The sequence below is a fragment of the Engraulis encrasicolus genome, chromosome 6 (genome assembly GCF_034702125.1).
Source record: "Engraulis encrasicolus isolate BLACKSEA-1 chromosome 6, IST_EnEncr_1.0, whole genome shotgun sequence".
In the NCBI taxonomy this organism is placed as follows: Eukaryota; Metazoa; Chordata; class Actinopteri; order Clupeiformes; family Engraulidae; genus Engraulis; species Engraulis encrasicolus.
In genome coordinates, this window is record NC_085862.1 from 2,136,619 (window position 1) to 2,159,167 (window position 22,549).

The window sequence follows — 22,549 nt, forward strand, 5'->3', positions numbered from 1 at the left end:
CTTCCTCACCTCTCTGCTGCAGCGATTCTCCTTCTCACCACCAGAGGGAGTAGAACCCAGCTTGGAGTCCCAACTGTCCTCCACTAACTTTTCTTTCTGCCTTCTTCTTGTGGAGTTAGAAACTCGAATGTAAAAATTCACCCTATCCCACAATGGAGAAGAATCTTTTTCTTAAAAAAAAAAAAAAAAAAAGTCCTGATTCTGGATCGTGATTGGATCACCATTAAAATTGTATCACTTGTTCCTTTGGTAATTTCCAACAACTCCACAAAGTTTCATCAAAATCCATTCATAACTTTTTGAGTTATCATGCTGACAGCCAGACAAACAAACAGAAAAAGACAGACAAACAACAAATAAACAGACAGACAGACAAACAGGCAGGCAGACAAACCAATACGAACGAAAACATAACCTCCTTGGCGGAGGTACTAAATTGTCCTTTTGGGTCAATCTTAAAATATTCTGTAACCTACACAACATTAAGGCCTGTGCTATCAATGTATTTTAGCAAATTGAATATGGAATATCATGTTGCAATGGTACAAAATATCTGAATTACTATCCAAATATAGTGAATTGCTTTTCTAGCCTCTTTGCACAGATGTGCCCACCTGCCTTTTCACTCATTGCTGACAACACTCAACAACATTACTGAGAACCTTAAGCAAGACGGTCATTACCATTTTGGTGACAGTAAGCAAAAAAAAATGAACTAAATGGCAATGGTTGTTTTTTGGAATTTAGAGGAAATTTTGACCGTAGTTTATAGAATGACACACAAACGTTAATTTTACTCAAACACGTTAGTAAAGTCTGAGAAATGGTCTCATTTCTTTCCAGAGGTGTATATACTTGTGATCAATTGTTGTCCACTGTGTTGTTTATTTCGTGTCTTATGGGGAAAACATTTCACCTCAGCTGAACCATGAGCCTGAGCTACAGACATCCTCGACCTTTGAACCATCCTCGACCTTTGAACCCCAATAAGATCAAGTGAATTGGTTAATAAATAGCCACATCACATCATAACCTGGGCCGGATTAACATGGCTGGGGGGCCCTAGGCTACAGGTTGCTGTGGGGCCCCCTAGAAGGCGGATTTTGTGAAAAATGTACATAAACTGTGTCATAATTACGAGCTACAAATTCAGGATAACATGTCTGCCAACTGTTCTCAACCCGGTGGATCGATTTTTCAATTTTGCATCTTGTCCCAATTCTGCAATTTGTCCGTTTTGGCCAATCAGGGGCCCCTAGCAGCTGGGGCCCCCTAGGCTGCAGCCATATCTAGCCTGTGCATTAATCCAGCCCTGATCATAACTGTGTCACGGTTCAATGTCTCCTGCTGCGCCACTGTTGTCATCTTAAATGAATCTACAAGAAATAACAAATCACTAACTACAGTGTATTACTACTACAGCGTTGTGCCCGTTGGAGAAGAGTTTTACTGGGGGAGTTAGGGGCGCATATAATCCGTAGCTCAGTTAGGTTAACGAGGATTATCAGTCTACAGTACTTTTGAGTCATGACAGTGCTGGCATATCTTTTAGAGTTGACTGACATAAAAAGCGTTTTAATTTTTGTGTCAATTTCCCTTCTGCTGTTGGACTACTTTAGGAATAAACCACCAGCGAACTTCCCTCCAGGACCGCGGTCATTACCCTTCATAGGACACCTGCACCACTTGACTGACTTCAGCAAGGCCCATCTAGAGTTCGCAAAGGTAATGTGTATGTGCCGGCATAATGAGTGACTGGCTAAAATGAGTAGATTAGTAGAATGATACTTTTCACTTATGTTTTCGTTTTTATTTGGTTTGCATGTATGTAGTAGGCCTGTGTTGTTGAAAAGTGTGTGTGTGTGTGTGTGTGTGTGTGTGTGTGTGTGTGTGTGTGTGTGTGTGTGTGTGTGTGTGTGTGTGTGTGTGTGTGTGTGTGTGTGTGTGTGTGTGTGTGTGTGTGTGTGCTTTACATTGGCTCCTGCCAACCAGCCAAATGCTTCTAAAAACTGGCTGTGGCTCAGTAACGTGCGGTCAACTTTATGGCTGGTGAGGCACTGACTTTTCCAATATCAGATTTTCAAATATATAATACTACAGCTACAGTATACGTACATTTTAGTAAATTTACCAAATAGGCCTACTGATAAGTTTCATATGTCATAGCTTTCTTAACATAAGGTAGGCCTACAAAATAAAACATGCTGCATTTCCGTAGAGAAAATGCTATTAGATCTCTCACTCACACACACACACACACACACACACACACACACACACACACACACACACACACACACACACACACACACACACACACACACACACACACACACACACACACACACACACACACACACAGGATTCAAACAGTGGTCTCACATAAACGACACAGCAGCAATGTGGACAAACAGAAGCATCACGGCAGAGAGAGCTGGAGAGCAGAGCAGAGGAGAGGAGAGTAGTGGAGAGGAGAGGAGAGAAGAGGAGAGGAGGATAGGGGAGAGGAGAGGAGAGGAGGAGAGAAGAGGAGAGAAGAGGAGAGGAGAGGAGATGGGAAAAGAGAGGAGAGGAGAGGAGAAGAGAGGAGAGGAGAGGAGAGGAGATGGGAAAAGAGAGGAGAGGAGAGGAGAGGAGAGGAGAGGAGAGGAGATGGGAAAAGAGAGGAGAGGAGATGGGAAAAGAGAGGAGAGGAGAGGAGAGGAGAGGAGAGGAGAGGAGAGGAGAGGAGAGGAGGAGGGGAGAGTAGTGAAGAGTGTAAGCTCCTTCACAGCCCACTGCTCTCACACACACATGATTCAAACAGTGGTCTCACATAAACCACATCACGGCGGATGCTCAATGAAAGACACACACACACACGGGATTCAAAACATGGTGTCATATAGACCGCTGAGCACCACGGCGAACAAACTGGTGTGATAGCTTTTGTACATCTACTTGTACGAGGCTACGGCAAACGATGTGGGACAAAGGTGTGGCAGGAAGCGAATGTCAACATTTAAACAGAGATTACTACACAAGCTTCGATATGGTCACCAAATATTTTGGGACTGTCATTTATGTTATGCCTACACTTTGGAATTAGATCAGAGTCTTGTAGTTAGGCTACACGGGTATATTTGATTTACCTCAACGCCCTGTACTCAACTTTACAAACAGTTACAGGGCACATGAGAATCCTGTTCAGATCACAAAAGCTACCACCACACCAGACAGAATCACGGCGGATTCTTTCGCTCCCCACGGGTCTCACAAACACAGGCTTCACACACATAGGAAACACTGATCTTACCTTTAACTCGTACATCAGGTCCATGCGCCGCTCTTTTCCTTCACTTTTGGCGTTGCGCATGCTAACGTTACTTTAGCCGGTGCTGTTCATCCAAAGCCACATCTATTCGAGACGCCCCAAACGTCCAAAGCCATTTGGCATTGAATATGAATATGAGTAGCCGCGAGGATTTGTTTCGTGAGGCTCCTTAGTCCTTAGTAAATTGTTAAGTCGTGAAATCCCATGCGAATGGTCTTCCACACATTCTCGCCGGTTGCAAACAAGACACAGGGGAAACACAAAAATAGTTTCTGTTGTTGTACCACTCACTTTGAAATGATCGGGTAGTTGACCGGTCACCTGCAGCAAACCCTTCAGCTCTGTCGGTCCTCCATTCTTTATCACATATTTTCCCCTTGGAAATCCAACTTTGAGAATGCTCTTAGTTTTGTTATGAAATCCACTTGTAGCAGTCAAGTGAACAAGCTAGCCAACAACACCGACTGACTGTATTGTGAACTTCAGATTCGCTATGACGTAACTGTCCAGCAAGACTCAAGGCCAGAAGGAGTCTGCGGCCAGACTACTGCTGGCCTCACCACTGTATATTTCAGTGGGCGTTATGCCAAAGCGTTTAGAGTAAAGAAATGATACATGATAATCACACGTAGAAAATAGTAAAACATTATCAGGAAATGAGGGCACACCATACATACTTCTATTAACCCTCCTGTTATCCTTGGGGTCTATTTGACCCCTTTCAATGTTTAACACCTGAAAAATACATGAAGTACATATTTCTTCCTCCTCATCTTTGATGACTTTTCCTAAATAGATGGGATAAATGTGAAAAAAGTGAAATTTCAACAAAAATGTTTTTCCTAAGTGCTGTACACATTTTGGTTACATCCGTGTTCCTTGGGGTCAATTTGACCCCAATTGTTTCAAGTGTATAAAACATAAATGTGACATCCATATTGTGCAAATAAATGTTGAAATCTGTTCAGATAATGTGAAATACATGAAAATAAGCTATGTAGCCATGTTTCTTCTGACACTGATTCTTGAAAGTTTGGCAAAAACATGTCCCTGCAGTAAAATATTAATTCTGTTGAAAATCAACTAAATTTTCACAAACAAAATGAACCCAGGTAATGGCCAAGGGGTCTGTCACACGAATACATTTTTGTTTGAAATATTTAAGTGTAATTTTATTACTTTTCATGGCTATAAACCTGTCCACACCCTGTAAAAACGCCTGTCCCAAGGACTGGCATCATCATTTCAATTGACTTAAAATACAAAAATCACTAACAGAATTGAACAATATCACCATGATGTGGAAGACCATATTAAAGTGGTTCTACAGATGTGAACATAGTGGATGTAAAACAATATTTACTATTATTTACTGATTGCTCAAAATGTGTCCAGCATATTGGTCACCACCGTCAGATTTTTTCTAAAAGACAATAAAATCAGGTATGCACAAGGTAATTTTCATTACTGAGGACCCCTTTTCAAACCTTTAGCTCTACTGCCTACTTCACCATCACTGAAGCTCCTGTAAGTTTATTATTTTGTCCTCAATTTGTTAATTTGTTTGGACACTGGTACTGTCCCAACCATAAACTGTCAACACCGTCGGGGGTTTTAATAGTATTGTATTACATTAATGTTAATAAATATAATTTTTTTCAGAAAAGGTATGAAGCACCCAAGAAACAGAGCGAAAATGAAATGGCTAATGTGAACAAACAATGCATAATATTTAAAAGAGTGCTTTTTTGTCTCACACCGTCAGATGTCACCACCGTCAGATTTTGTTCTGATCATCATGTTGTTCCATATTATACTAAATTGTGCTGGTTAATGAAACATTACTAGGCATGTTAGTAATAATTGTGATCCAAAATGATACTCTAGCCACCACTGAGGTGCATTTGGAGGTTTTTTTGTCAGAAAACCTGACGGTGGTGACATCTGATGGAGTTCACCAAAAAACACATGTTTTACGTGTTTTTGACATGTTTTAAGAATATGCATACAATAAGTATCTACAGTTATGTTGAATTGTTAAAGTAATTCACTTTAATACAGTAAACATGTGTTTTTACTTCTAATTCTGTCTGCCGCTGTTGACAAAACAAGAAAGAGCCCATTTTATGAAAAATGTTAAACATGGGGAGCTTGGCCAATGCATTCACTGCACAGCCAAGACCTACATCTATGATAATACACATCTATATTTTGGATTTGAACAACTTAAAAGCTGTTTTTACCACATTTTCAACAACCAGTGGCTTACTTCCTAGATAATCTAACTAATGAAGTAAAAACACATGCTCATACTGTGCACACACAAAAATAAAGTGTTTATGCAAGATGCCATTGACTTGAGAGGGCTATTTATTTTGCTAAATGCAGGTACTAATTAGGCCACTTTCACCACTCTCAGATTACTGTCACCACTGTCAGTTCTTAAGTCACCACCGTAAGAAGGAGTTTTGGACATTTTAAAGGAATGTGCTTACAACATTTTCCTTAGGAGTTGTTGAAATATCAAAGTAATAGCCAATTTAAGCCTACACGAATATTTGTGAAATTACAAAAAAATGTTTGTTGTATTTAGGCGTTAAGTAAGCATCGTATGACGGTACATATTTTAAAATTAGAACACATGAAACAGTATTAAAATAGAACAAAAGTGATTTTTCAACATTTAAAGGCATATGTGTGAACCAAAAAATACACATAATCACTTAAAAACTCCAGATACATATGCAACCAAATCAATACAATTTTAATAACTTTTAATTGTGTCTGACGGTGTTGACAAAAAACAAGGTATGGTCGGAGAAAAGCCTGATTTCTGAAAAAAATACATAATGGGGAGATTGGCCTTGTGCATTTCTGAAAAGCCAAGACCTTAGTCTACGAGGATATACCATATCATTTTGTAATTCACTTTGTTTTTTTCTGTCAACATTACAACCTGTTTTAGCCACTTTCTCAAGAATCAGTGCTGAACATTTTGCTTTTGTTTGGCCCCTGATAACTAAAAAATACTAATAACATGGGGGAGGCCTAAAACTAATTCACGGCAACATTTTGGGCAGTGGTGGCCACTACAGCATTGACATTTTGGCAAAGTCCATCAACTGAACCTGGTTGCACCTGTAGTATCATCATGGCACCCACCAGAGCAACCCCCCTACCCCCTCAGCCCTGTACCCTGGAGCTACTTTTGCACCCTCGCACTACACACACACACTAGCATAAGATGGATCACATATAGTCCGCATTGCTGTGCATGTTGTTCTGTGCCCAGCATACATAATTATAAGTGATGGTATATTTGAAGAGAAGCTTTATGATTGTGATCCAAATATTGAAATGGACTGTTCTGATGGTGACAAGCCGATGTACTTCTTTAGATGGATAAGATCTCAAGGTTGGTTGCTATGTTGAGAGATATAATGGTGCTATTCTTCTCCTCTATTCAGTATGGCGTTCCACATTGACATAGTTGTCTGCAGCATTGGTTATAAACTGCTGCTACCTGACATAGAGAAGGCAGGAACAGCAACAGCTGTAACTTTTGTGAAGGACATACACATTGACGTCCATACCACAAGTTCTCCAGTGGGCATACATAGTGAATAGAAGTAAACATACAAGTTGCTAGCCCTGTTCCTTCAAACATTACCCCACTACCATGAACATGTAATATGTCTACAAGGAGCACATGCTCATTTTTGCTTATGCCTTTTTTTATGCTCCTCATGCTTTTTTCCTTATGTGCACACTAATTCAAGCGTAGAAATAATGTAGAAAACAATGACTTTCTATGATGTTCCTGAAACTCTTGGTTGGCAATGTATCCATGTTCTTACCTAACTATTATACTTGTGTTATAAATACACATTCAAACATTCAAGGAAAATGAATGTTGGACTTAAAAACCTTCTGAATGTTTGGGAAAACGTCTATTTCTTTCAGCCTCAAATTGACCCATATGGTAATAGATAGATAATATCCTTGATAATCAAATTTGTTTTTTTCTTTTCAAATGTTATAAGTAATAGAAATTCATATTTAGGGAGTATATGGAGCCACTAAAATTTCAATGACATGTGCCCATGTGTTTTTAGACCAACTAATGACATTTTATTGCTATTTTGTCTAATTTTCGCCTAGTCATGGATTAAGTTTTTTTGGTGTGTGGGCTATGTGTGGGGGTGCTAGGATATATTTAAAGCAGTTTATATGTCACCAACAGAGCAATAATACATATCTGAGACATAAACATGTGCCAAAGTGTTGTTTTCTACTGATTTTGTAGACATTTAAGTGGTTGGGGTCAAATTGACCCCAAGGATCACGGATGTTCCAAAATTTGAGGGTAACAGGAGGGTTAAGTGTATAAAAACGTTTAATACAATATTACCAGGTTGCATTCACAGAACGAGCAAAATGGCGCATGCGCTGAAGCTTGTTAGCGAGGGATTGCGCAATCCGGGGGTGAGGCAAGTTCAGAGTTGCCCCAAATTCAGCGTATTCGGAGGAATTTGACATGAAATGGGCAAATATTACGATTTTGGCCACAAAAAAGATTGAAAACGAGTGAAACAGTTTAAACACTGCTTAAATGGCAGTTATGGTGCAGATGCTCGAAAACAATAGCTGTTATTGTAACTATTATTCACATTTACTGCATCTCATCATAATCATCTGGGGCTGGTGAGGCCGTGCCTCCCCTGCCGTATTGGAGTGCACGTGCCTGCTGTGGCTTGTAGTCATTTCAGTGTCACTAGTCAATTTAGCAGGTAGCTTATTCTATGGTATGATGACATTAGAGGCTGATTATATTATTACATTACACTTAGCTGACACTTTTATTCAAAGCGACTTACAGGTATTTTAGGTACAGGGTATTGGTTACAATGCTTTCTGATACCCAATGCCTTCTGATAACCAATGCCTTCTGACACCCAATGCCTTCTGATACCCAATGACTTCTGATAACCAATGCCTTATGTCACAACCACTGTCTCGTTAGTGGCTGTAACAATAAGGGAGACCACACGACCACCACGATTTGTATATTTTAACCAAAAGATATTTTATTTACAACATGTATCAGTGATCAGTAATGTGAATTAACCAAGGAATGTATCAGTAAATGAGTGTTGTCCAAAAGGGTGCAAGTGTGGTGCAATCCCGGCCGTCGACGACGTGACCATACGGTCACCAAACGAATGTGCCTGTGGGATGTGAGTGAGAGAGTGAGAGAGAGTGAGAGAGAGAGAGAGAGAGAGAGAGAGAGAGAGAGAGAGAGAGAGAGAGAGAGAGAGAGAGAGAGAGAGAGAGAGAGAGAGAGAGAGAGAGAGAGAGAGAGAGAACATGCTGATGGGAGGCCTTTTATAGGCCGCCCAATCAGTAGCCCTCTTAGATATTGAACATCCTGTCAGGCCAGCTCCACCTGTGGGTCGGAGGAATGAAGAGCCCCAAACACTAACCAGCAGAGCCGGGCATGACACTTCTGATACCCAATGCCTTCTGATACCCAATGCCTTCTGATACCCAATGCCTTCTGATACCCAATGCCTTCTGATACCCAATGCCCAATTCTGATACCCAATGCCCAATTCTGATACCCAATGCTTTCTGATACCCAATGCATTCTGATACCCAATGCCTTCTGATACCAAATGCCCAATTCTGATACCCAATGCCTTCTGATACCCAATGCTTTCTGATACCCAATGCCTTCTGATACCCAATGCCTTCTGATACCCAATGCATTCTGATACCCAATGCCTTCTGATACCCAATGCCTTCTGATACCCAATGCATTCTGATACCCAATGCCTTCTGATACCCAATGCCTTATGTGATGCTGCTCAACATTTCACGTGTGTCTGGCCAGGGCTCTATCCCTGATATTTATAATGTCCTAAAATTCAGGACCAATGCAAGTAGAGCTTTTCCATTGGCTTGATGGGGGGTGTTCAAGGAAATGACACACTCCCTCTGTCATTTATTTGACCACAGTGGTAGGTAAGTGAAAGAAAAAGACAACCTGACTTCAATAGTCGTGTTTGCAATGAAGCAGATTTTTGCTTGACCACAACGAGATCGGCTTGGGCTTATAAAGGTGGGGTTGAATGCTTGGCAAGGACGATGGACAGACATATCTAACACGACTTCCCAAGACATAAACTCACTCGACATTGAGGAGGTCCCATGCCAGCGCAGTGACTACTAGACTAGTTGCCTCTCTGTGCAGCAGAAAATCTGTTCCTGCGATAATTTAACACTATGTGACGCAGACGTCACTCCCATATGCCGCGTCTTGGACATAATTTCTAACCAGGACGCTTCATGCAGGTCACTGTGCCCATGCACACTGTAAAGCCTGCACAGCACTGCTCCATCAAAAATGAGCACAGTATAAAGGCATTTCATGGAGACAGAATAAGCCTGCACTCTGAGAAACCGCTCACTGTATCATGAGGTGGCCAGCAGGCTTGTACAAAATTCCGAATGGAAAGAATTTCAATTAAAATTAATGCCATAATACGAACACTAGGTGGTGCCATTACCTGGAATTTCTTTGAATTTAATCTACACCACCCATTGAAAGTGCATAGAACACCACCACCTTCTGTTCATATTATGGCATTATTTTGAATTGAAATTCTTTCCATTCGGAATTTCGTACAAGCCTGGTGGCCAGACAAAACACTCAAAGAGTTGAAGACGCCATAGCCAGGCTACAGAATCGATTCATTGCTATTGAGTTTCTGAATTTTTCACTGCACCGTAATAAACCCAAAACAACTATAGGTATCGTATTGTCTCTTCTCAAGCCTGATTATCATCGACTTTCAAATATTTGTTCGAGACTTGGTCTGGCCTCGAGCATAATGAGTAACGTTTCCCAGGCGGCATGGTCAACCTGCCTCACATTGACACTGGGAGAGGCCAGGAAAAGGCTGTGCCGCAGTTTAAACTAACATTTCTTAGTCCCAATAGAACGTCTCAGCTTACACCGTGTCACTGCCTTGAACAAGCCTCCACCCAGGACGGTTGAAGCTGCTCAAAGTTGATTGGTTCCTAATTCCCGATTTTTCTAGAGCTCAGAAACAATATTGTTCGTGGTCTGACTTGAAGCAACGCCGAAGGCGTTGCGTCACTGGGAGGGCGTAGCCTGGCTTCTCTGCCATGGCTAATTTAAAGAAGCTACATTGGCCTTTTATTCCATATCCAGGCTCCGCTCTCGCGGTGGCGCAACGCCTCCGGCTCGGAGGTCTATGAAAATCAGTCAATTTATTCCATGTATTCAGTCTTTTTTCCAATGTATTGACTCATTATTCAATCTTTTTTTTTGCTTTTGCATTGCGTGTCTCTTCCAGTTTGCTGAAAAATATGGGAATATATTCAACTTTCGGCTTTTCGGTCCAAGACTTGTGGTTCTCAACGGCCACAAAGTAGTGAGAGAACTATATGTCAATCAAGCAGACCATTTTGCTGACAGACCAACTGGCATACCATTATTTGAGGACATTTTTGGTGGCAAAGGTGATTATTTTTCTCCACTTGTGTTGCATACGAAAACAAGCATTTTCACAGACAGAAACATCAATTATGGGTAACACTTTATTTCAGGGATACATCTATTAACACTAATACATACAATGTGTCTGTATAAGTAACTTGTAAGGCATGTACAAAGCAAAATCAAACATTTGTTAGGCATGTATTCGCAAATGTCTTGTTCATGGACAATAAGGGATTTACTACCAATTTAACCTTAGTAAGGACCTAGTAGACCTTAGCGTTTGCTTAGTACATGCCTTACAAGTTACTTATGCAGGCATTAACATTGTATGTATCAGTGCTAATTTATCCCTAAAATAAAGTGTTACCCAATTACGTTATGTCATGGTGTTATTTTTTTTTTTTAATTCAGAATCGTTGTGTTGTTTGTCTCTGAAGGTCTTGTTGCTTCCAATGGATATAGCTGGAAACAGCAAAGGAGGTTTGCTCTGCACACTCTGAGGAACTTTGGACTGGGCAAGAGCAGCCTTGAGCCGTCAATTCTTCTGGAATGCCGATATCTAAACGAAGCATTTAGCAATGAGCAAGGTAATTATTGCAGTTCTCTACTTCAGTAATTCTGCAATTATAACTAGAAATGCACCGGATCCTGATTTTTAGAATCCTGCCGGATACCGGATCCACTGCTTAAGATCCTGCCGGATCCGGAAACGGATACCAGATCCTACAAAAGGGTTTAAATATCAAAACAGTTAAAGCTGAAAGCAGCATAAGCTGTTTAATATGGTGTAATTATGTATGATCTTTGTCAGGTGCGTGTCTTCTCAACATTTTTTTTATGATTCTTCTAGGTAAGGCCTTTAACCCCCAGTGGCTCATTAACAATGCTGTGTCCAACATCATCTGCGTGCTGGTGTTTGGGGAACGTTTCGAGTACAGCGACGATGACTTCCAGGCCCTCCTGAGGAACATCAATTTAGCCGTCAGCCTGGAGGCGGGTATTTGGGCACAGGTCAGACTCCCCTACACTCGATATAGGCCTACGTATTTAAGTGCCTGAAGAAACCAGACACTTCAGATGTCAATGTATACTATTTGACTTTTCTGTTTTATCTTCATAGTTCTACAACATGTTCCCATGGATATTCCGCAGAATACCTGGTCCCCACAGGAAAATATTGACCACGTGGAATAAAGTGGTTACCTTTGTAAGGGACAAAGTTGAAGACCATCGTGCAGACTGTGATCCCTCAAACCCCAGAGACTATATTGACTTCTTCCTCACAGAGATGGAAAAGGTGGGTTAAGTGTGGAGTAGAACTTGGAGCCTATTCAGGTAGTCTGTATTTACTTGTGACATGAACGCTGACAAAACGTGGTAGTGTGGGTGGGGTTATGAAACGGACTCAAGCAGGCACAGGAGGCGGACTTTCTTTGGACGGCAATTTATTTCCTTAACACAGCAAATGGGCATTACTGCAGCATCCGAGCCAGGGAATCGCTTTTGTGACTCGGCTACGGGAACCCCAGAGGGTCAAAACGCAACAGACCTGCAGTTCTCCGAAGTGCCACAAGGTGTCTCTAACAAACAGTATTCTGCTCAATAATGGCAAAACTCACAAAAACTATATATTTCTCAACAGCATTTTCAACTCTGTTACAGTTGACCTAGTGGTCATAAGTTCATAAGACAAGCAAACACAATTTCAGCTGCTGGAATTTCAATCCATGCAGTCTATTACAATCTTTTCCTCGGGCAAAGCACTCGGGCAAAGCACTTTCAAACTGTGACTTCTCATTTAGCCTAGCCAGGCAACTATACTTAAAATATTCGGAATTCCAACTGGACAGGAGACCAACCATTTCTGAGCAACATCTTGATGGGATGTGTTCAAGTCAATGACACAGAGTGGGAGGACTTTTCCCACCGGGACAATTTTACCCTTGGCGGCCCTTTAAAAAAAAAAAAACCAAAGCGAACAACATGGTTTCCTAACCAAAAACACAAAAACCACGAAATCTGCAGTCGTACTACATGTGGAATGAGCCCTATCTCACGCCTTTCGTAAAGTCTTCACGAAAATAATAGAGTAATTTTCGTGGTGCATTCACGTTATTTCCCGCCTTTCGTAAAGTCTTCACGAAAATAATAGATTAATTTTCACGCTGCCTATTCACTTGAATTGCCCCACTGCTGCTATGGTTATCCAAACGTCTGCAGGGGCGGGGAGGGGGTGCTGACAGAACACTGCTGATACACTCGGGACTCACTAATTCAACGCCCTTTCGGTACTTACGCCTTATGTCCCCTAAACCTAAACCTAAACCTAACCCTAACCTCAGGGGCGGAGTGGCCCACCTTTTCCCACCAGGAGAATTTTCCCCTTGGCGGCCCTCTTTAAAAAAACAAAAAAAAAAATAAAGCGAACAACATGGTTTCCTAACCAAAAAGACAAAAGCCACGAAATCTGCACGTACTACATGTGGACATTAGTGTTGTCAAAATATCAACCTGAAGCGGAGAATTGTAGCCTACCTTGATGAAATGCACAGCCAGCGGTGTAGTCTACGTAAAACGCAGGTATACGCACCCATTTCAAAATTTCAGGGATTACAGTATACCCACTTAAAATTGATTGATCCATTATTTACAATAGCACAAATATATACAGTAGACTATACACACATCAAAAAATGCTCAAATATACAGTATGCCCACTTCAAAAAGTAGACTACACCACTGGAGCCATCATCACAGTCCAAAGCATTCATAGGCCTACTAGGTTAGGCTACATCACGCTACTGTTCCATGCAAATGGGCACTCCACTGTCATTTTGACAGTTTGAAATTGAAATATCGTTTAAGGAAGACAGGATGAGCATGGGCACAACGTTTTGAGTTTGGGGATTTTTGGAAGAGTAGGCCTAGTCTATAGCTTACAAAAAGTCTGTCTACATTGTGCAATAAACCCACCATGCAGCAAATAAGCCAAACCTAGCTACTTCAAACCACAACCATAAGTCAACAAAATGTATAACCAAACGGTGTAGGCCTACCTTAAAACGCTGTCTTCGTCGCAGCAAATGTCTTTGTTTCTTGCAATCACTCTACTTTAATCCACAGCTTAGGCTACACACCCAGCACTGGTCACATCAGAATCTTGTGTGGTAATTATTTTGTTCCATTTCTTCAGACATAGGCTACATCCTAAATGTACCACATATAAATACATGTATGATAATAATATTATTTCGACTATAAGGAGATATACTGACGGTCTAACAAATCAAAACAAAACCCATTGCTTCTGTTAGGCGCAGTTCTCTTCCTTACCACTTGGTGGAGTCTGTTCGTAACCCAAGTCAATAACCACAGAGCAAGTGAATCTGGACTGGAAAGACTGTAAACTGTAACAGTCGTGTGGAAATCGGAAAATAAATCATAATTTATTAATATTTCCATCCTTTGGTAACCAATATACATATCACAGATTCTTCAAATACTGAAAACGAAACTGTGTTACTAAGATCTTGTAAACTTCCGCGATCTACGGTGTATGAAAATTATCAGTAGAGAAGGGGTGTGGCCAATTTACTGTTTGACACCGTCAGTGAGGTATTGCCTTCTGGTATGCGGTATAAATACTGGCTAGTCAGCTACGTTAAAATACAGGGAAGTGGAAAGTGGGAAGTCTGTGCTTATAATTACGATGTCAAAACTTCAGGGCCGGCTAAAAATGCAATGTGGCCGCATTATTACATTTCACGTCCGCGGCCCACCGGGACAAGTCCCCGATCTCCCTACGGCCACTCCGCGCCTGCCTAACCTTAACCCTACTTAACCCTAAACCTAACCCTAACCCTAACCTTAACCCTAACCTTGACCCTAAACCTAACCCTAAATTGCTTGTTTGAAATGTTTGATTACCATGTGACGGTAGGCTACCGAAAGGGCATCAAACTAGTGGGTCACTAGGCAACAGTCGGGCAATTCAAGTGAATAGGCAGCGTGAAAATTAATCTATTATTTTCGTGAAGACTTTACGAAAGGCGGGCAATAACGTGAATGCACCACGAAAATTACTCTATTATTTTCGTGAATACCTCACGAAATGAGTGAGATACGGTTGGGATATTAGTGTTGTCAAAATATCAACCTGAAGTGGAGAATTGTAACCTACACCTTGATGAAATGCACAGCCAGTGGTGTAGTCTAGGCCCTACGTAAAACGCAGGTATACGCAGCCATTTCAAAATTTCAGGGATTACAGTATATCCACTTAAAATTGATTGATCCATTATTTAGAATAGCACAAATATATACAGTATACCCTCATCAAAAAATGCTTAAATATACAGTATACCCACTTCAAAAAGTAGACTACACCACTGCAGCCATCATCACAGTCCAAAGCATTAGAAGTAGTTGCAGGTTAGGCTACATCACGCTACTGTTCCATGCAAATGTGCACTCCACTGTCATTTTGACAGTTTGTAGGCCTGTTGAAATATAGTTTAAGCAAGACAGGATGAGCACGGGCACAAAGTTTGAGTGTGGAGATTTTTAGAAGAGTAGGCTATAGCTTACAAAAAGTCTGAGTAGATGAGTGAAGGAATGGCTGGTCTTACTGATTGTAGGTTCAATCAGTAGCAGAGGCATTTCATGAACGCAAGTCACACACACCCTATGCATGGGCGTTTTTAGACAGGGGCCAGGGTGGGCCTGGGCCCCTGTAGGATTGGTCCTGGCCCCCCCTAGGGCCCCTGCGCCAGCCAATGATATAAAAAAAAAATAATGTCTAACAGGTTTGCAACATGCATTGACGGATTCCAAGTGCAACACACACAGGAAGGGACTAGACGGGTCAGTTGTCCCAGGCACAGAGGGGGTACAGAATTGGGTCCCAGTGACATTACACATGTTAGGTAGGGGGGCCTTCGTCAATACTTTGCCCCCAGGTTTGGGTGAGGTGCTGCCACTGCCCCTGCACGCACTCGACCCGATTCGCGCGATGTTCCACCTGCTGCAAGCAGCGACCTGCAGACTTGTGAGCTAGAACTTCTTCATTTTTGGAGCTATCATCGCTGGACTTAATGGAGTTGGATAACATGCTGAAGTGAGGAAACAATGAGGAATAAGCCGGTTTTAAACGGAATGGTGGCATGCATTCGGTTTGGGCACTTAGGCTACTGTATGTGGCTGAGTTAAAAGGCAATTCTATGTGGTGCTATTTTATTAATTATTAACAGTTCTCAGATTCATAACGGTATTTAATTGCCATCCCAACTGTGTGTGCTGCAGCACTGCTATTAAGGCTGCTTATGAGTTTTGTCATAGGCTAAAGTAGCCTAGCTTACAAATGCAATGGGCAGACAAGATACATTGCTACATTGCTGTTTGAAATGATTTGGGAGCAAAATAGGAGCGAAATGCATCGCCATATGACACAAACTACCGGACAAAATACCTTCTACGTTGGATTTGGCCTTTAATTCAAAGGAAATATTCACACAATGTCAGTAAATCCGTTTGTTTTCCGTGTCTTCAGTCTGTTTCGTTTCTGTTCCCACTGTTCTGTCGCTACTAGTCAAGCGCAAGCAAGCAACACGACGCCGGACCTAGGAACCAGTGTTGCCAGGTGTAGAACGTGAAATAAGCAACTAGTGTTGCCAGGTGTAAGAGAAATAAGCTGTTTTGGGCTGTCTTAGAAAAAAGCTGCCAGAGAAATCAGCAGCTGCTTATAATCATTTAACCCTTCTTCATTGAAAGATATACTACTGGGACTGACTGCCCCATGGTGGAGATTTAAGGCTATTTTATGCAATTCTGCATTTTCTCTTATTTGAGAGTTTATGGAGACTTTGTGGATAGGGAAATATAAACTGTAAATTATAAAAAAAATATTATTAAAATGGAAAAAGTGATAAAATAGAAATGGAGATTAATTTAAATTCATGATTTTATCTCATTTTTAAATTTAATTTCAGTCTTTTCGTTAGAAAGGTTTGGGGGAAAATCGCCACTTATATATTAAAAAAAATGTGCAGATATCAATTGTCATCAAGAAAACTGATACACATTTTTTTTTTTTCAAAACCGCCCATCCCTAGTTTGTATGTTCTTGCCATTATATTTTTTTCCATAATAATAATAATTGGTATAGCACATTTCAAACAAGGCATGTAGCTCATTGTGATTTAACAGTTAGATTAAATATGAAATTGGTAAGTTGGTTAACCCATTGATGCCAAATACTGTGTAGGTTATCATTGATCGTAGTGCCAGGATCTGCATGATGTAGCTTTAGACTCATGAAATTCACATTTTTTGTAAATGAAGAAAGTTTGTATGTTAGAGCTGAATAAATGGGTGATAATACAAAATTAAGCAGCTTTTAATTCAATTAATTACATGCTTAGTATGTGCTTCAGATGCTGAAGCATGTGTTTTTGCAGGTATTTTATACTGGATTACTGGGTTTAGAAAAAGGCAGATATTTTGGCAAAAGTAAGGTCGAAGAATATAAGGTACATGGGCCCCCCTCAAAACATGTGGGCCCCTGTCAGGCCCCTGTGGTAATATTGGGCTAAAAACGCCACTGCACCCTATGCATCTCTCTTGGAGAAATGTGGTGACAATGTGAGTAGCCTTGGCAAGATCAAATGTTTACAGAGTTTTGAAGCGACGATAGCCAGGCTACTAAAACTCTATACTCTACACAACAGGGTCATGGGATGTCCTCAGCTATAATAAGCTAAATGTCTTGTAAATGAATAGCCATAAAAAAAGAATTCATTAGTTCACTATCTGAAATTTGGATTAGTCATATATGCATACATCTTCGTTCTCGCTTCGTTCCCATGATCGTGCGGCTCTCGCAGGAGGGGCTTTCCATGTGCTGGAAGATCATGAAAAGTGCTCCATAGGGTCCGCACGAGCAAACCACTGCACTCGAGAAGCTGAGATAGTAGGATAAGGCGGCGTACAGGGCAAGATCGCTGGCCGTGGTGCTGACGTACGGCCACGACTGAGAAACGTCTTAGCGATAGACATTCTTGAGCTCGGGAGTATGGAGCGCCACTGAGAGCTCTGTGCCTGCAGATATGTGGGAGCTTTGAGCGGACACCCCCTGGCCGATGATGGTCATAGAGCAAAGGAGTAAGGTGAACTGGAGAGGAAGCTAGGGCAGGACGCCTGATGAATGAACCGAACATCAATGGGAGGGGAGGTGAACGGGGAGGTGGTGGGTGCGAGCGAGAAACGCAAATATCTGACTGGAGACAGGTGTGCAGAGAATAAATGTTGTGTAGTTAATTAAGGGGCGTTCTAAATTTCAGTGAACTGAAATTACACTGAATGATACTCATGAACGGCGTGACGTTTTCCATGTGCGTTACGCCCATTTGTGGGGGAAAATAACCCATGCAAGTCAATTGGTGATGTTGGGGTTTAATAAACGAAAGATACGGACCTGTAGACTAGCGTTGTTCACACGCAACATGCTGAAAATGTGTTGTGTTGACGGCTGTTCAAATAATAGAGCCAAACAGCCGTGGCTGAAGCATGGACTGTGTTCATTTAGACAAGCCGATGTAGCATGTAAGTTGATGAGACATTCGGTTTGTTTTCACCCATAAAGGGACGTAACGCACATTTACAAGTTAAGGACCCGGATGGCCGTTCATGAGTATGCTGGCGAGACATGCATGTTGTGTAGTCAATTAAGGGCCGTTCTAAATTTCAGTGCGCTGAAATTACACTGAATGATGGCTGTGCGGAGAATGAGCTTCAGGTGGGTGAATAGGTGTAAACTTGTGTCAGGATCATAACCAAATGTCAATGAATAGCAACAGTCATGAAACATGTATGACATTAATATAATGCTTATGACACTACTGTGTATGGCACAGTTTTGACACTGCTTTCACATTGTTAGGTGGGTTTCTCCATCTGTCTTATAACTGAAACAGCTTTAGCATTTTGCATTTGCACATTGCTGTAAAACACTGCAAATCATTGAGCTAGACATTTGGGATGAGATTTTACATTTAATGACTGTGATACCCTGGTAATTCTCAACAGTGCACAATTTTTCAAGCAAAAAACTGACCATGACCACACATTTGACATGAAAATGAGCTTCAAATGATAAAATGGTATTGGCATAACAACCATTTTATTAAATAGATTGTAAAACGTTGAATTATAGAACAATGTCAGATAAAAATCAGGCAAAATAAGGCCATTTCACATTTTATGGATAACGGCCAATAGGGGGCGCCGCCAATGTGCCTCCAATGATTTTTGGAAACCTTAGACCCATACCTAATACCCTGCCAAAAATCAGAAACTTATCACAAAGTGAAAGATTTTCACGAATTCGTTCTAGACTAATTCCTCTTTTTGTTTGTTTTCTGTAGTGGAAGGATGACAAAGCAGCAGGCTTCAATGTGGAGAACTTGTGTTTCTGCACCCTGGACCTGTTTACAGCAGGAACAGAGACCACGTCAGCCACGCTGTACTGGGCACTGCTGTACATGATCAAGTATCCAGAGATACAGCGTGAGGAAAACACATGATCTGTTCTCTATGCTCTGATTCAATTTAAGTGATACTGTCCCATTTTTGGAAATAAGCTTTTTTTACTCTTCCCCTTGAGTTAAATAATAGGTTTTTACCGTTCTCCTGTACTTTCAAACATTCTCTGGGTATGGCAGTGCAAATTTTACCTCCATGCTAGCAGTTAACATTGAGGATGACACCAGCTCGCGGCTAACTGGCCTTAAAGGACTCTTAGCTTGGAGGTAAAATGTGCACTGCCATAACTAGAAAACGGTTGGAAGTACAGGAGAACGTCAAAAGCCTATTATTTAACTCAAGGGGTGGGGGGTAGGGGGGGCGGGGTGTAAAATAAGATTATTTCCAAAAATGGGACAGTATCACTTTAAATATTAGTGTATTATAAATCATATATCACTTTAAATATTAGTGTAAGTTTTAACAATTTATTTAATGTCCATTAACGTGTGCCTCAATTTTCAGGAAAGGTGCAGGAGGAGATAGATCGAGTGGTGGGATCGTCAAGGCAGCCTTCCGTGGCCGACCAGGAGAACATGCCTTACACGGACGCTGTCATCCATGAGATCCAGAGATTTGGAGACGTTATTCCTCTGAACCTGGTTAGAAGTGCCACGAAAGAGACTCAAGTTGGAGAATATGTTATTCCTAAGGTGACTTGAGGATGTTCTTTGAATTACTAGGCTGTACACTTTATTATTTTTGCCAGAGAATCGTATATGAGAGTGAGATAAAGCAGGCGGGTCCACTTTACGTGGGGTGAACGCCCCTTTAGGAGACCTTCGGAGTCTTGAGGTAGAGAATAAATGGGGTCCCCTTAGCGATGTAGATGGCCGTAGCGCACGTCTGGTGCAAACACTACGAAATGAGAAGAAGAAGGAGGGACAACAACGCCCCCTTAGGAGACCAAATTTTGAGCACACACTTTTGCATTGAGCCGGCGTGTTTCGATAAATTCCTCTTTATTATATATCCAACCTCTTTGATTTTTGCCTTGGACTTTCTTTAGTGTATGCGGAATATGTAAATGCTGTTCAATGTTCAATGTTGAGAAAACAGAATAGGCTCATGTGATTGTTGTGCATTGTTTTGGTTTCTCAGGGAACAATGGTAATGGGCACCCTGAATTCTATTTTGTTTGACAAGACGGAGTGGGAGACGCCGCACATCTTCAACCCAGCGGGCCACTTCCTGGATGCAGAGGGGAAGTTCCGGAAGAGGGAGGCCTTCCTGCCGTTCTCCTTGGGTGCGTATAAGAATATTCAGCCTCTGAGGAGTGTAATCCACCTGGTGTAGCAATGTCCTGCTACTTAAACCCATTTTAACCTGATTACTCATATATGTTATTTACCCTTTGATGCCTGGGGACACATATACACTGCATTCAGCCTCTAGAGATTTTAGCTTTCTTAAATAAAAATGAGGGTATGTTACTGAAAACATTCTAATGCGAGATTAGGGCCTTAGGAAGAGGGAGGCCTTCCTGCCGTTCTCCTTGGGTGAGAATACCTCTACTCTTAGAGCAGGGGTTCCCAACCTTTTCCAACGAGGGGCCCACTCAAAATTGTCACAAATGTTCAGGGCCCACTTATGACCCAATAAAGAATAAAACTCAAATAAATCAATAGCAACACACCTCAAAATATGATTATATTTTTTTAGAAAATGATTTCAAGGCCCACTTGGAATACCTTCAGGGCCCACCAGTGGGCCCCATCCCATAGGTTGAAAATCACTGTCTTAGAGTATGTTCTTTGCACATTTGTTCAATCAGAATATGTTTTTGCACATTGCCTTTTTATTTTTTTTCCTCCATTTTTATTTTTCCCCTCCCTGACTTTACCTGTGTTATGTGTGTTAAATGTCCATGTGGGCATTATGTGTATTTATGTAAGCTACTTGACACCTGAATTTCCCCTCAGGGATCAATAAAGTAACTCTACTCTACTCTAATATCCATATCAGAATATCCAGCCATGAATATTCAGCCTCTGCAAAATGTAATCCAACTGTTGAAGCAATGCCCTGTTACTTTAAAGGAGAATTACGGGCAATTTCAACATTGCATTACATTACACTTGGTTGACACTTTTATCCAACACGGGACGTTAAAATGCCGAAAATTACATCTAAGAAATGCTACATTTTCTGGGGGAGGACCCCCCGACCCCCCGCGACGATGAACTGTCCAGTATTTTTTTTCATTGACAGTTGGCAACCATAGTGCTGCATGACAAAGGCAATTTTATGACCCGTTGACCATGTGAACACTAGTACCTGGTAGAAGACATGCACCTTTGCTCACAGTGATTGCGTACATAATAAAATGGGGGCCTGGTACTCCCTGTTAATTAAAGCTCAGTGCAGATGTTTTAAGAGAATGCTAAGCAAAATATTAAGTCTAGTGAGTGAAATACCAATATTTCAGCTGTTCATCAAAAACAAATGTATCAGCAAGAGTAAAATCAATCATGAAAAGCAGCAAATGGGCAAATGGCGTTTGGCATATTGAACGGAAGTCATTGTATTTTCCCTTTGTTTAGCATTTGTTTCTATGTTGTGTGAATTGCTCCTTTCTTGCCTCAGGTAAAAGAGTGTGCCCAGGAGAGCAGCTGGCTAGAATGGAGCTCTTCCTCTTCTTCACCTCTCTGCTGCAGCGATTCTCCTTCTCACCACCAGAGGGAGTAGAACCCAGCTTGGAGTCCCAACTGTCCTCCACTAACAGCCCCCGACCCTACCGACTGTGTGCCACTCCTCGTTGACGTCCACAGGAGCACAGTGGCACTTCCCTGTTTTAGTGGCTGTGTTGTTTTTGTTTGTTTTGAAACTGGGTGTTATTACACAATGGGAATATATTATAATTAAATTATATATTAAAATATGTATCCAAACACTCCTTTCAGTCTTTTTGGGTGTATCTATACATTTTCTGTAGCCTATACCAGGGATTCAACTTTGGGCCGCGGCCCTATGGTTAAGAATCCCTGGCCTATACAATATTAAGGACCGTGTTATCAATGTGTATTTAGCCAATTGGATATTTTTGGTGGAATAAAGTCATGTTGCAATGGTACAATATATCTGAATTACTATCCAAATATAGTGAATTGCTTTTCTAGCCTCTTTGCACA

The 22,549-nt window shown here is 41.3% G+C and overlaps 1 protein-coding gene across 1 annotated transcript; it reads left to right on the forward strand.

The window, feature by feature from the left end:
• The first annotated feature begins 1,453 nt into the window (after positions 1 to 1,453).
• Positions 1,454 to 22,263, forward strand: LOC134450598 (cytochrome P450 2J4-like). The gene is made up of 9 exons (XM_063200452.1): positions 1,454 to 1,725; positions 10,696 to 10,861; positions 11,279 to 11,428; positions 11,692 to 11,852; positions 11,962 to 12,138; positions 19,262 to 19,403; positions 19,884 to 20,071; positions 20,520 to 20,664; positions 22,005 to 22,263. The coding sequence occupies exons 1-9, from the start codon at positions 1,528 to 1,530 to the stop codon at positions 22,178 to 22,180; spliced, it is 1,503 nt and encodes a 500-aa protein (XP_063056522.1). The 5' UTR covers positions 1,454 to 1,527; the 3' UTR covers positions 22,181 to 22,263.
• Positions 22,264 to 22,549: the final 286 nt, after the last annotated feature.

What these genes read in the sequence shown, in the direction of transcription:
- LOC134450598 (XM_063200452.1), top strand. Translation starts at nt 1,528, where the DNA reads ATGACAGTGCTGGCATATCTTTTAGAGTTGACTGACATAAAAAGCGTT. An exon ending in GGACATTTTTGGTGGCAAAG is followed by an intron (nt 10,862 to 11,278) that starts GTGATTATTTTT and finishes TTGTCTCTGAAG; the next exon opens with GTCTTGTTGCTTCCAATGGA. An exon ending in TCCTCACAGAGATGGAAAAG is followed by an intron (nt 12,139 to 19,261) that starts GTGGGTTAAGTG and finishes TGTTTTCTGTAG; the next exon opens with TGGAAGGATGACAAAGCAGC.